The sequence below is a fragment of the Ctenopharyngodon idella genome, chromosome 14 (assembly GCF_019924925.1).
Source record: "Ctenopharyngodon idella isolate HZGC_01 chromosome 14, HZGC01, whole genome shotgun sequence".
In the NCBI taxonomy this organism is placed as follows: domain Eukaryota; kingdom Metazoa; phylum Chordata; class Actinopteri; order Cypriniformes; family Xenocyprididae; genus Ctenopharyngodon; species Ctenopharyngodon idella.
Genome location: NC_067233.1, coordinates 21,301,875 through 21,316,645, shown reverse-complemented (window position 1 = coordinate 21,316,645; position 14,771 = coordinate 21,301,875). Strand labels below are relative to the sequence as shown.

General features: G+C 36.1%; 1 protein-coding gene across 2 annotated transcripts in view; it reads left to right on the top strand.

Moving 5' to 3' along the window:
* Window positions 1-1,467: 1,467 nt before the first annotated feature.
* trpc3 (transient receptor potential cation channel, subfamily C, member 3) overlaps window positions 1,468-14,771 on the top strand; it is a 32,577-nt gene continuing 19,273 nt past the window's right edge. The window contains exons 1-4 of one of the 2 annotated variants that reach the window (XM_051861042.1): window positions 1,468-1,766; window positions 6,347-7,112; window positions 8,792-8,842; window positions 12,348-12,533. In XM_051861042.1, the coding sequence (XP_051717002.1) occupies window positions 1,606-1,766; window positions 6,347-7,112; window positions 8,792-8,842; window positions 12,348-12,533 (1,164 nt within the window). In that variant the 5' untranslated portion in view covers window positions 1,468-1,605. The remainder of the gene's footprint in view (window positions 1,767-6,346; window positions 7,113-8,791; window positions 8,843-12,347; window positions 12,534-14,771) is intronic. The other variant, XM_051861043.1, reaches the window with a different exon arrangement.

The following is a 14,771-nucleotide window of genomic DNA, read 5'->3' as shown; positions in this document are numbered from 1 at the left end:
ACTAAAACAGTTATTGACTGGATTGACCTTTGCCCTTTTGTTAATCAAATGCATATGAAGAGGTTTGTCTAAATACGCAGCCGACCAACCATTTCAGCGGTAATTGTCTGTCAGTGCTGTTATTGATCAGGATGTCCTCCGGCTTTCTCTCGTGTAATCAATTTCTCCGTGTTCGTTCCATTATCTCAAAAGACTGACAGAATCAAAGTCTTGCTAACTGATATTCAGAAACGTCAGACTGGATTGTGCAAAGTGTGTGTGTGTGTGTATATATATATATATATATGTGTGTGTGTGTGTGTGTGTGTGTGTGTGTGTGTGTGTATATATATATATATATATATATATATATATATATATATGTGTGTGTGTGTGTGTGTGTGTGTATATATATATATATATATATATATATATATATATGTGTGTGTGTGTGTGTGTGTATATATATATATATATATAACTAATACATTTACAATAAAACAGTAGACACACACACACACACACACACACACATATATATATATATATATATACATTTAGATACATAATGTATTAGAATTTAAAGATTTATATTTTATAATGATATATATATATATATATAAATATTTTATATTTTATATTTTATACAAAGTATAACATTAAATAAATTATAACATTTAAAATGTGTTCACTATATATATATATAAAGTGAACATTTAAAACATTTAAAACGCTATAATATATATATATATATATATATATATATATATATATCTTATATTTTATACAAAGTATAGCATTAAATAAATTATAACATTTAAAATGTGTTCACTACATATATATATATATATATATATATATATAAAGTGAACATTTAAAACATTTAAAACGCTATAATATATATATATATATATATATATATATATATATATATATATCTTTATAGAATTTAAATACTTTAATTTTATAATTATATTATGATATAAACTTTATAAGAGTAATACCATATATATATATATATATATATATATATATATATATATATATATATATATACATATGCATTGTTATTAAGCGTTTATTTTATATAAAGTATAGCGTTATATACATTTTAATTAATATTTTAAATAATAGTGTTTATTTTGTTTATTTATGATTTTTTAAAGATTTTTTAAGATACATTTAGGGTGAAAGAAAATAATAAAATATTTATAAAATAAAAAGTAAAAAAAAAAAATACAACAAATAAATAAAAATAATAATGATAAAAGACAAAGTAATAGTAGCAGTAAAATAAATATAAATACATTCTCATCAGAAGATAACAATGGAAAACTGAGGCAGAATAGTGTTTATTTTAAAACATTTTATATTTTTGTCAGATTTATCTAAATTCTTGGAAAATATTTATTCTCAAATAGAGACACACACACAAAAGGCTAATTGATTACCCTTTGACCTCTGCTTGTCTTGTTATAATGAGGGCTGCTGACGGACTGATGTGGGCAGGGCTGCTGTTCGTGCACGCGCGCGCGCGCTCCTGATGCTGATGCTGGAGTCTGTCAGAGCTTCACCTGCAGTGAGCAGCGCTGGAGTCCCGGAGCAGCTGTCACTCTCACTGTCTGCATGTCCATGAAAGGCAGAGGATCCAAATACCAGAAAAGAGTGTCGTTTTCTGAGGATGAAGATGAGCAGTGCTGGAAAGAGGAGAACGGCGGTTTGGACGCACATCACCTGAAATCCGTCCAGACGGTCCGAGACTCTTCAGGATATTACCGCTACAACATGTGAGTGTTCACAACTCTACAAACTCACACACACGTCTCTGAGCTTCGAGGAAAACCAGTGAAATGACACGTAAGGCGCGAAAAAGCAGAATAAATCATTGTAATAATATGAAAAGTCTAAGAAATAAGATTTCAGTACATTTCTTTGTGTGAATTATTAGCCTAGATATTATCACATTCATTTGTAAATGTATGAAAATACATTTACAGATGAATGTAGTTCATTGTCTTGCTCATCTCCCTCTGTAAGCTGTTTTCATTAATAACTTGATGTAGAAATGTCTTAAAATATGTTCTAATATAAGAAATAAACCTTAAAGCGCCATTTATCTACTGAAGTCAGTCAGATAAAGTCTTTCAAAATCTCTCTGTCGATTATAAAAATGTTCATATATTTTTTAAACTATAATAATGTAAAGAAAAGCTGAAATAAACATCAACTATTTATTTATAACAATTTCTTTAAAACTTTAAAATTTCCACCACAATGAACAATTTGAGCTTAAATAGTTTTGTTTCAAAAGTGTGATGGAAAACGAAGAAAAATCCAGGTAAAAATCTCTTGAAGAATATGTTCATTACTTGCATCTTTCCAATCAAGATGTAATTTTGTCAAATTATGCAAATAGGTTAGAAAATGTAATAGCCGACATAAAATGCTATAAAAATAAGCCTTAGCAAAAAGACAAAGAAGCCATTTTACTTCAAATGTTGTTTCCACCACCAGACGATGCTATTAATCATCATGCATGTCTACATTTACATTTACGTGTATGCATTCGGCAGATGCTTTTATTCAATAATATCCAAGATCTGATTAGACAGGTCATACATGTGTTTTATTTGAGACGGGACTCTTTCAACACTTTTAAAAGCATGCTATACTGATCCTACACATGCACTACATATGCACAAATATCAATCAGAAAATACAGCACAATAAGTTGCAAAATAATATAGTTATATGTGGCCTCTAAAGAAGTATGATGTCAACCTTCACATCTTGATTTATAAGCTCAGTGTTAACATTTGCTTTTCAGGATAGACATGAAAATTAATTCAGAGCTGGAAATGGTCTTTCAATACATCACTGAGTCAAAATGACCATTTGTGTGACGGATGCAGATCATTAGCGGTGGATGTGCTGCTGTGAACATGCTGTCCAGACTCTGAAATACACACAGATGTGTTCTTTCTGAGTAAACAGAGCGGCAGGATGACAGATCGGCCTTCCTCAGTCTGAATGAACATATATACAGACACACACAGCAGGCACGTTTTAAAATTTTATGCATGTTTAACTCTCACTTTTGCACCTGATTAACTCCGAGCTGCATAATTTATATCTATTGATCCATTTTTCACAATAGTGGAGAGGGTGTTTTAATGAAAGGAGTAGAAATAGATTCAGCTCACAGTTTCTCTCTCTCTAAATGTGATTCAGCTCAACACAGAATTTCTGATTGTTTTGCTCCAATATCATAAACATTAGGTAAGCATTCGGATGAGATGCTATGAAATTGCTGTGATATTCACAAAAATCCTCAAAACAGATCTTTGTCTGATGTTAATATTCAGTAAACAATATACTGCATCAACCAGGACCATTAATTAGCCAATATTTGACCATTTTGATTTATTTATTTTGAGAATTTATGTTTCTTTCCAGCAAACACTGAATTTTCCCCTAACATTCTGTAAACCTTAAAACAACGTTCACCAAATGCATGTTCTGAGAACGTTTTGGGAACATTTTTTAGCTGGTTTATGATCTTAAATACTTTTTTTAAACATAAATGCTTATGCTTAAATGCTTGACATTCATCATGTTGTAGACAAATATAAACTGAGCTATGTGCACTTCTTTACAAAACTAATTCACTTAAACTGGTGTTCCTCAAGTAAGGTGAAGCTCAAGTAAACGCCAAGGTCATGTGTTTGATTCCCAGGGAATACATGAACTGATAAAATGTATACGTTGAATGCAATGTAAGATGGAAGCCTCTGACAAATGCATAAAATGTAATTTAAACATAAAAAATAATAATAATAATAAGTAAGCTCAAATGTAAGAGAGTTTTTCTTTGTTTCACAGTTTTGTTCACTACACAATTCCCAAAATTCCATATGTGTTATGATGCCATTGTGTATGCAGTAGGAAGTTAATTCATACCTCTCTCCTGAAGTCAGTTTGGGTTGTTTGCTGGAGTCCAGGGCTTTTAGGGCTCTTTGCGTTTATTGGATGGTCATGGTAGAAGTGTCAGCATGGAGAATTTGTGCACCAGATTTCGAGCTGAATGCTTCTGCTCTCGGGCGTCTGGTGCTCGAGGGACCTGAGCTGTGTGAAATGAATTTCCCGCTCAAGTAAATCCGGAAGACGGCGTCCATCTCGCTTCAGAGAATAAATTCAGCCTTTAAATTAAACAAACTCATTCTATTAGGGCTGTACGATATATCGTTTTAGCAGCGACACACGATGTGCGCATCAGCGTTGGTCACGTCGCAGGATGTGCGATGTCAAGTAGGGATCGTAGTTAGAAATGCATGTGATTTTCAGATTAATTGCAGAGTTTAACCATCATAAAGCGAAAGTTTATCATTTGCTTCTGTCAGTTTAAACATTCAAGCGATTTTAAACCATTTCAGTGGAAGAAAGAGAAATCATTTTAGAACTTGCATGCTGAACGCTTTGCGACTATTTGTGCTTTAACAGACACACACACGCAAAATCTCACTGAGTATCCTCGTAAACGCAGTCACTTATGGCTTATGTGAACGTAAACAGTTGAGAAAGAAAATGGATGCGTATCGTTGTATTAGATCCGTGCATTTGCTCTTAAAGTGACAGCAGCCTAATAAAACTACTGATGTCTGTCATTAATGTTAATCAAACAACAAAATACAAAGAGAAAATCACTTTTGTATCTTTAACAAAGTTTGTTTTTCATATCACAATAAATATAACAGAAAAACAAAATATTGTGACAAAATGTCAGTTTTTTCCAATATCGTGCAGCCCTACATTCTGTTCATTTACTCAAACATTGCATTAAGCTTGTTGTAAATAAGGCTTGTGCTGAAGTTTTTTTATATGTGTACACTACCAGAATTAATGCAGTTTCTTTTGGCTTTTCATTTCTGTTTTCATGATTTTTGCTGGCACTGTGTGCTGTTGTTGAAGGATTTAATTGTGTTGAAGCAGATAAGTTTGTTTGTGGCGTAATGTGTTTTATTTGATTTAGTACAGCATGATTGTGGCTCAGTAAACAGTGTTGGTGGATTTTCTGACATTTTCATACAAGGGAGTTTAAAAGCACAATATTACTGTCAAAAGACATGGAAATTCATTGGCCAAAAGGTGTGGAAACCCTCTCAGAATAAACGTTTGTAATTGGGAGAAAACAATGTGGCAAAGTTCTTGTACCAGTTTCCAAACTCCCAAACAATTCTTAAAATTTTTAGGATGTTTTTTTTTTTTTTTGACTTTGTATGATACAGACTGTAGAGAGGAAAGCATGTGATTGGACCTGCTGCATTCAAACCTGCAGTTTTCACAATGATGTCAGGAGTTTGTCAACTACCCACAAGGCCACAGGCCCAATAAATGTGAACACTGTAAAATGTGTTCCACGTTAGTGCTGTGCGATTAATCGTAATTGATTTTTCAATTTTGATTTTGGCTTCCAACGATTATGAAAACAAGATTATCAACATAAAATGTTTGTTGTGCCGCTGCAGCATTCCATCCTGCACACTTACCTTTCCTTCGTTCCTCCCTAAAAGCCAAAACTTAACATCCAAATCAGCTGAATAAATGAGTGTTATAAAATGCAGTCTACTGTTGCTAAACTGCAGGATGTGCTTGATATTAGACAGTGTTATTAAAGGCGCATTAAGCTGCAAAAGAAATACTGTTCCCCAGGTGGCTTTCTGTGCACACGCTCCAACTCCGAGACGGGGCCGAACACACATAAGTGAAGTATACTGTGGGCTTCAGATACACAGAATGTCAATGTACTTGCCGTTTTTGGCAAGTATCCTCATAAACAAAGTCAGTTATGTATTAAATGAATGTAAACAGTTGAGAAAGAAAACGCATGTGTAACAGTATATTGGATCCGTGCAGCTCTTAAAGTGACAGCAGCCTAATAAACCTGCTGCAGTCATTAATGTTAATCAACAAAAGATAGAAGACGAAACTAACTCTCATTTACTGTTGCTGTTGTGTGTTCTGTTCACCTCGAGAGCTTACTAAATGTGAGTCAGCAGACGTCACTCCACCTGTTGTCTGAATGTGGCATCTGTTGCGTTTCATTAAAAAGCTATTAAAAGTCAGAGGGCGATCTCGCCTTCAGCAGGACCGTCCGGCCTGAATCACCTTCTGCTCTGCCTCCCTGCGGGATCACGTCCCTGTTGATACAGCACTTGTCAGCTGTGAGACACTCAACTTGTTGGAGGTTTGTCAGAGAGTGATATGAGATTTAACCGAGCGGCTAGGTGCAGAGGAAGTCATTTCCACTCGGATGAGCTTGACGGATAGGGTCTTTGATTGGTAAATATACTTGTTTTTCACTTTGCAGGAAATCCTCTGATACTTTCCCCCAACGCAGGATGACTCTACCGCGGGAAAAGGGCCGCCGGCAGGCAATTCGCGGTCCGGCGTTCATGTTCAACGCTCGGGGCAGCAGCCTCACGGCGGAGGAAGAACGCTTTCTAGATGCAGCGGAGTACGGCAATATCCCAGTGGTCCGAAAGATGCTGGAAGAATCTCCCACGCTCAACGTGAACTGCGTCGACTACATGGGACAGAACGGACTGCAGTTGGCCGTTGGAAACGAACACCTGGAGGTCACCGAGCTGCTCCTGCGGCGAGACAACCTGGCCCGTGTCGGGGATGCGCTCCTGCTGGCCATTTCCAAAGGTTACATTCGTATCGTGGAGGCCCTGCTGGGACATCCGTCCTTCGCGAGCGACGAACGACTGACCCGCAGCCCCTGCGAGCTGCAGGACGACGACTTCTACTCGTACGACGAGGACGGTACGCGGTTCTCGCCCGATATCACGCCTATCATCTTGGCCGCCCACTGCCAGAAATACGAGGTGGTGCACATGCTGCTGATGAAGGGCGCCAGGATCGAGCGGCCGCACGACTACTTCTGCAAGTGCGCCGACTGCACGGAGAAGCAGAGGAAGGACTCGTTCAGCCACTCGCGCTCTAGGATAAATGCGTATCGTGGACTCGCCAGCCCGGCGTATCTCTCTCTGTCCAGCGAGGACCCCGTACTGACCGCGCTGGAGCTGAGCAACGAGCTCGCCAAACTCGCCAACATCGAAAAGGAGTTTAAGGTAGGATGACTGGACCAACATGGTATTTTTTGTTTGCACCATATTTTTTTGCTTTAATGTCATGCATATTAGACCATGCATTGAATTAATTGTTCCTTAAGCATTTTGCATAATAGTTTTATTGGCCACGTACACACAGCAGCGTTCTGGGGAGTCACAACCACTTTTAAATGCAAGAGCAAATCTCCGAAATTAGAATACAGGAGTCACTCCTGATCCCATCAGTCGTGAAAACATTGTGTTTGCAAGTGTTCTGTTAGCAAGTTTTTAAATATTTGCTTTTAGTTTTTAATATGTCTTTATAGTTTTTAGTTTACTTAGTTTGTTTTAGTTATTTTAGTACTTCATCTTAGAGGTCTGTGCAGGATCGATTTGTTTTAGTTCCAATCTACGCATATTTTTCATTCACGTTTCAGTATGATTCTGTCTTGCTCCAGTATGGAGCTTGTTACTAAATAAAAATAAAAAAAGGTAATTGCGAATTTATCTCGCAATTCTGACTTTTTTTCTCAGAATTGGCAATTGCGAGTTATAATGTCAGAATTGTGAGTTATAAACTCACAATTGTGGGATATAAACTCACAATTCGACTTTTTTTTCTTGCAATTCTTCCTTCATGCAATTTCCAGTTTTCTTATCTTGCAATTCTGACTTTTTAATTCGCAATTGCAAGTTTATATCTCATAATTCTGACTTATTTTCTCAGAAGTGCGAGAAATGAACTCTCAATTGTGAGTTATAAACTCACAATTGTGGGATATAAACTCACAATTTTGACTTTCTTCTTGCAATTGCCAGTTTATATCTCGCAATTCTGACTTTATATCACTCAATTATGACTTTACAACTCGCAATTTTGACTTTATTACTTACAATTTGACTTTATATCACGCGATTCTGACTTTATATTATGCAATTCTGACTTTATAACTCACAATTGTGAGTTTATATCAGTTCTGAGAATAAAAGTCAGAATTCTGAGGCGTAAACTTGCAATTGCAAGAAAAAAAATCAGAATTGTGAGATAAAGTCGCAGTTATTTATTTTTTATTCAGTGGCGGAAACAAGCTTCCATACTCCAGTGTCATTTCAACTCAATCTCGTGGGAAAACGTAACTATTTTACGATTTCATATGTATTTGTATGATGAGAATTGTGCGAAAATGTGTGATTTTTAAAAAAAAATGTAAGCATGAAGGTGAGGCCTAAGCAGTTCGTGTGAATGAGATTGTACGATTTCGTATGAATTAGCCACCAATTTGACAAAACATAAAATAGTTACGTGTCTTTGCCATGAGATTGTTTTGCCTCTATTTTTTCCAATTCCCGCAAATAAGGTGGCATAATTTAAAGTGACACAGCACAAACCGTGATGTCCGATTCATAAACATTTGACTCTTTTGAGTTGGTTTTGATGAATCAGTCAAACAGATCGATTTGAATCAGATTCGTTGACTCATTTTCTGGTTGTCCTATTCAGAATGAGCCTGCGGTGTGAACGTGGCCTCTCTCGAGCTGCATTTTGTTGTATGTCAAACTTAAATTTCTTCCTCCATCCCCAACTCTCTCAGAATCAGAGTTCATCTTATATTTGCATCTCTTATTCTTAACATTTATCTCCATTTTAACAACATTTTTAACTTCTGTTGCGTGTGTGTTTGTGCTGCCGCCGTCGACAGGATAAAAAGAACCGTAATAAAGAGACATCGCAGCACACTGGCTTCTTTCTGGTAAATATGTTTGACTACACAATTTTCACTAACTCAGACTAACAGTAACTAATTGTCATGCTTGCTGATTCAGCTTTTATGTCAAGGTTAGACTGTCTGTCAGCGTATCTGTTTGTCTGTCCGTCTGGACAACTGAATCGCTGTAGATTCTGATCAGTTATTTTGATCTGTGCAGAGATTCACTCAGATAAACTGAGCTCTCTCTTCAGCTCTGAACAAGAGCCTTTATTTCAGACAGAATTATGAATTATGTTGTGTGTTATTTAGCTGCAGATCTCATGTGTATTTAAAGTTCACTGATTCACAAAAAACACTGATAGATATGTAATAATTCCTAAATGTGTGAACCAGCCTGTTTAGAACAGGTCATATTTCAAAAGAAATTGAGATTATTTGTAAGAACATAATTTTTTTGCATTGTTTTCATGACAGTTAAGCACATCTCATTACTTTAATGCAAATGTCAGTGCTGCAATGTTTAACAAATATCAATTGTGTTTATTCATGATGTAAGTATTTGTATTTTTTATTTAAATCATCGTAAAGGCGATACAACATTATGCTGATTTAAATTTATGAGAATCAGATATATATATATTATTTTGATTTTGGAGTGAAATGTGACTTTTTTGTGAGATTCACCTAAATATTGCTTTAGTTCTTGTATACTTTACCTTAGTCTTAGTGGGCACATTCTCCCATGATCCTCTTTGATAACCGTCATGATGTCTGGTCTCTGATTCTCATGTAACATATGGTCAGTTATATTGCTTTTCTCATGCTGATAAGAGGTTTGTTGTCGTCCTGGTGGTGTGAGAAGGTATAATGAATCCCACAGAGAACAATAAAGCACACAGCATGTCATGTTTTAAACAGAACCTCAGCAGCAGTGCATGCTGGGAGATCACACTGATATGACGTCTATCTGATGGAGGACTGCACGCTGTTTGATTATGCTTATTCCATCCTGATAATGATGTTTTTAAATGAAGCAAAGAAGCGTTCGGTACTGACTTTTCTATGTGGTAAAAGATTTACGGTTCTGTGGTTTAATAATTCAGTCCAGGATGATTCACATAAACTCGACTCGACTCGACTCTCATGAACCAGCTAGTCATGTCAAGTGAATCAGTCTAGAGTTCTTTGAAATAATATGCACCAGTGAATCATTTACATTAAGCTCACTAATGCTTATTATAAATAGGGTGAGTTTTGATTTCATGTTGACTTTAACTGACCAGTTGTTTTATGGTGTGATTTAATGACTGTGTAACTTTTTTCTGTTCCAAAGACTTTTTCTAACAATGTAAAATATTTTATGTGGATCCACAAATTATTCATTTAAAGAAACATCTGAATATTAGTAGATTTACACTCTTAGAAGAAAATGGTCCGTCAGGCGCTTCATATATACTGAATTTCATGAATTACGCGGCAGCTTATAAACATACTTTATCACTAGAGAAAAATTGAAATAACCTATTAAACCTGAGAGTATCATGCAATAAATTAAGACATTTCTCCTTATATAGAGCCAGGGTTGGGGAGTAACGAAATACATGAAACTTAGTTACATATTTAAGATACAAAATTTGAGTAATTGTATTTCATTACAGTTGCATTTTAAATGGGTGGTAATTTTAAAGTATTTTGGATTACCAAAGTGATTACTTTAAATTTTAATGTCATTTATTTCATTTAAACATTAATGTAAACTGTGACGGGCAATTAATGTAGATGATTCTCTGACTCAGTCTGCAAAAGCATCCTAAGCTTCAGTTCTGCTCATCAGTTTCATAACCCTTGCAGAATGTGCAACATTTTAATTTTAACAAAGTAAGAGGGATCATAAAAATTGCATGTTATTTTTATTTAGTACTGTCCTGAATAAGCTATTTCACATACTAGATGTTTACATACACTCCACAAGACAAAATGACTGAATTTATAAAAATTGCCTCATTCAAAGATGTACATACCCTTGAATCTGAACTGTCCTGTCATTACTGGATGATCCACGACTGTTTTCATGTTTTAGTTTGTCGTTTGTGAGTCCCTAGTAATTGTAAAAAAGGTAATTGCAAGTGTTTATCTCACAATTCTGACTTTTTTCCTTGCAATTGCGAGATTTAAACTCACAATTGTGTTTTATAAAGTCAGAATTGTGTGACAAAAACGTGAAATTCTGACTGTTTTATCAATTCTGACGAGTTTATATCTCACAATTCTGACTTCTTTTCACGCAATTCTGACTTTTCTTTCTCAAAATAGAGTTTATATCTCAGAATTCTGACTTTATAACTCGCAATTGTAACTTTATATCACACAATTCTGAGAAAAAAAGTCAGAATTGTGAGATAAAAACTATTGTAAAGAGTTATTGTAAAGAAATATAGCACAAACACGCTTTGCAAGCAAAACATTTTACAAAAATCTTTCTTATGTAACAAAATCAAGGATTGTGTTTGTTTTTGGTTTGTGGATGATTCCAGAATACTGATTCAAACTTCAAACGTGATGAATAAAAGTGACGCTAGTGAAGAGAAAAGATCCTGCAGCATTTGACACACACAAAAACTTGATCTTACATTAATACATTTGTATAAACGTCCAAATATTTTTTGTGGTCAAATCCCTGCTGTTTCTGTATGAACAAGTGGAAAATGTTCTAGAATTATGGCAATGTTTTGATATAGAACAGTCAGTTCTCTGAAAGAATAATTTATTATTCCATGAAAAAACATTGATTTAGCCAAAACCAATAATAATTCCAGTGTGATCACAATCAGAAACTGAACCATCTCCCCTTCGGAAAAAATAGCAAATTTTGTAGATTAGAAAATTTCATTCGATCTCTTTCCAAGAGAACTGTTACAGCTGAGAGGTGTTGTGTTGGAGTCTGATGGATTCTGACACTCTTCTGTCAGGTGTTGCAGTGGTTGTTTGAGTCTGAAAATCTTTTCAACTGAAAGACCTCTGTGGAGGATGAGCTCCTGTTTTACAGCGTTTAAAGAGGAGCTGTTCTGCTTTTCTCCATCTTCATCTGTCTTTAGTGTGTAATGTTGCTGTTTGAGGGAGTTCTTCTCTATATCAGCGTCAGTGTTTCTGAACTCCTGAAACGCCTCCATCTTGAGTTTTCTTCACAGTATTCCTCATTTAAATAATTCATATGCAGAATAAAGGGGCGGGGCCTGGTTGAGTTAGTTAGTAGTGTGTTGAAACTGGCGGTTATGGTAAGGGGCGGGACATTTCCCAAACACCAATCACAACACACTGCTCCAGTCGACCAATCAGAGCACATTGTGCTTTTCAGAAGGAGGGGCTTCATAGAGACAGGAACTAAACAGAGCGTTACTGACAGACTGGGAAGAGAGGAGCTGCAACAATGGAGAATATGAGGAAAATAATCAACATTCAATCTAGTAGAGCACAAAAACAACATCAAGACTGTGTAAAAGGACATAATAGGTGCTCTCTTCTCTGCTCTTTCTCTCCGTCTCTATAGAATGACTACAGGAAGCTGTCTATGCAGTGTAAAGACTTTGTGGTTGGAGTTTTGGATCTGTGCAGGGACACGGAGGAGGTGGAGGCCATCTTGAACGGAGATATATCTGCCGAGCTGGAGGAAGGCCAGCATCATCGCTCTCTGCTCAGTCGAGTCAAACTGGCCATTAAGTACGAGGTTAAGAAGGCAAGTGTCCATATAATGATGCCAATGCATTCATAACACTGCACTGTTTAGATACTTTTTACAGGAAAATGAAATGTTACTGATTTTGAATATGATTTTTGACAGAAATGGGTGTGATTAATTTGTTGTTTTACCATTACTGATCAAAAGTTTGGAATAATTTTTTTTTTTTTTTTATGTTTTTGTCTCTGCTGCTCATCAAGGCTGCATTTATTTGATCAAAAATACAGTAAAAACAGTGAAATATTATTACAATTTAAATCAGCTGTTTTCTATGTGAATATATAGTAAAGTGTAATTTATTCCTGTGATCAAAGCGGAATTTTCAGCATCATTACTCCAGTCTTCAGTGTCACATGATCCTTCAGAAATCATTCTAATATGATGATTTATCACGATTTTCAAAAAATTATGAAATGACAAAACAGCCGTTTTAAATAGTAATAATATTTCACTATTTTTACTGTATTTTTGATCAAATAAATGCAGCCTTGGTGTCTTCTTTAAAAACATCCAAACTTTTCACCTGTGGTGTTTTTGTGTGTGTTATTTTTGTGTTTATTTTGCTGCAGTACTTGTATGTGCTTCCAAAGTTCATCAATGCACAAAAAAAAAAAAAAAAATGCAAAATATAATGTTGCATAATTGTGTGAATCTCTTATTAACCAATGAATGCATCGCTGGAGATTGTTGACCTCAATATGCATTTATAAATTGAACTTGTAATCAGTGTTTCTGAAAAGCTCATCTGCTGAAACATTATTTAGGAAAGACGAGGACTGGCGTTTGTCAAAGCTGCTTTGATTTATCTGTCTCTTGGTTCTTCTGTGGACACAATTTACCTTGTCTAAGATAACTGGGTGAAGGATGTCTATGAATTTCACTGAGAATATAAATGACAAGAAGCAGAGAAAAGCAGATAAAGAGGGCCGCAATTAATCACATGCATTTTATTGTTGAAAGTGTGGCTAATCCTCTGTGCCGACTTAGTTTTGTTTAATCACCGGACACACGCATCGTCAGCTCCTCCAAACACACTAACACACTCTCAGGGACGTAATCCGATGAAGTGTTAATCAGGCTAACAGCAGCTTCAGCCGTAACGCAGCCACCCTGACATAAAGTGTCATTTAAAGATGAGATTTCAAGAGCCCTAAACACTCCCAGGAGGACGTGGAGTTTGAGGCTCTGGGCTTGTGTTCAAATGAGTTCAGAGTCAGACGTCCGCATTACGACGATTAATTCGATGGTCGCTTCATGCCTGAGAAGTGTTAAATTAAAAGTCACGCAGTGGGCATGAAGCGTCCGGTTGTTTACTTTCAGCGATGGGAATGGCTCTGCTGGAGGTGTGAATCGTCACTTCGGAAAGAAACATTTGTTTGGGCAAATCTTCAAGTTCTTCAAAGGTTTTAAGGAATAGTAAACAAGTGGTGATTTAGTGACCACTCGTTTGGCCATGATGAGACGCAAGAATGATGCAGAATACGATGTACATGAGTAGCATTTGCCTTATATATATATATAAAATATATAAAATGTTTATCTTAATTTTGACATTATATTAGTTTCAGAGGGTGTGCAGCTGAAATATCTGTTTTCGTCTAAATAAGTGGAGATATGAAGCGATATATGGGCCTCTCTGGTGAAGTTTCAGTGATTGTGTGGTGAGGTAGTTGCTGTTACCCAGCAGACAGATACAAACCTGTGCGCCTTGATTCACAGCCAATCAGACTGGAGCTTTGCCAGGCTGTTGAGAGAGCTTGTGCCAGCGTAACCTGAGTGGAAGTCGACACCTCAGGGACCTTTTCAAGGGTCTGTGTCACCGCTGTGTTCCGATTCATCAGCAGAAACACCAAACCCCAACGGCTGCTCTTGACAAGACCAATGCATCTTATTTCCTCACACACTCACTCCAGGACACAGTGAATCATCTCAGACCATCTACCAAAATCAAAAATGTGCTCCATGACCTTGCTGTGATATTATTCAGGAAACAGCAGCAGTTAAACCACATGTTTGAGGTAACAGGAGTGAACATTATAGAAAAATGATTACTAACCCAAATCAAAAGTCTCACGATCCGCCTCTGTGATCTCTAGTAATGACTCATCTTCCCTTTAAGCTCCGCTATGAGTTAAACATCCATTCACGAATAAATCTTCTTTCCTCCATTTTCTTGTATCTGTCATGCTCTCTCTCGCTAGACGAAACTTTGGCACTTACGTCAGCGCAGACATT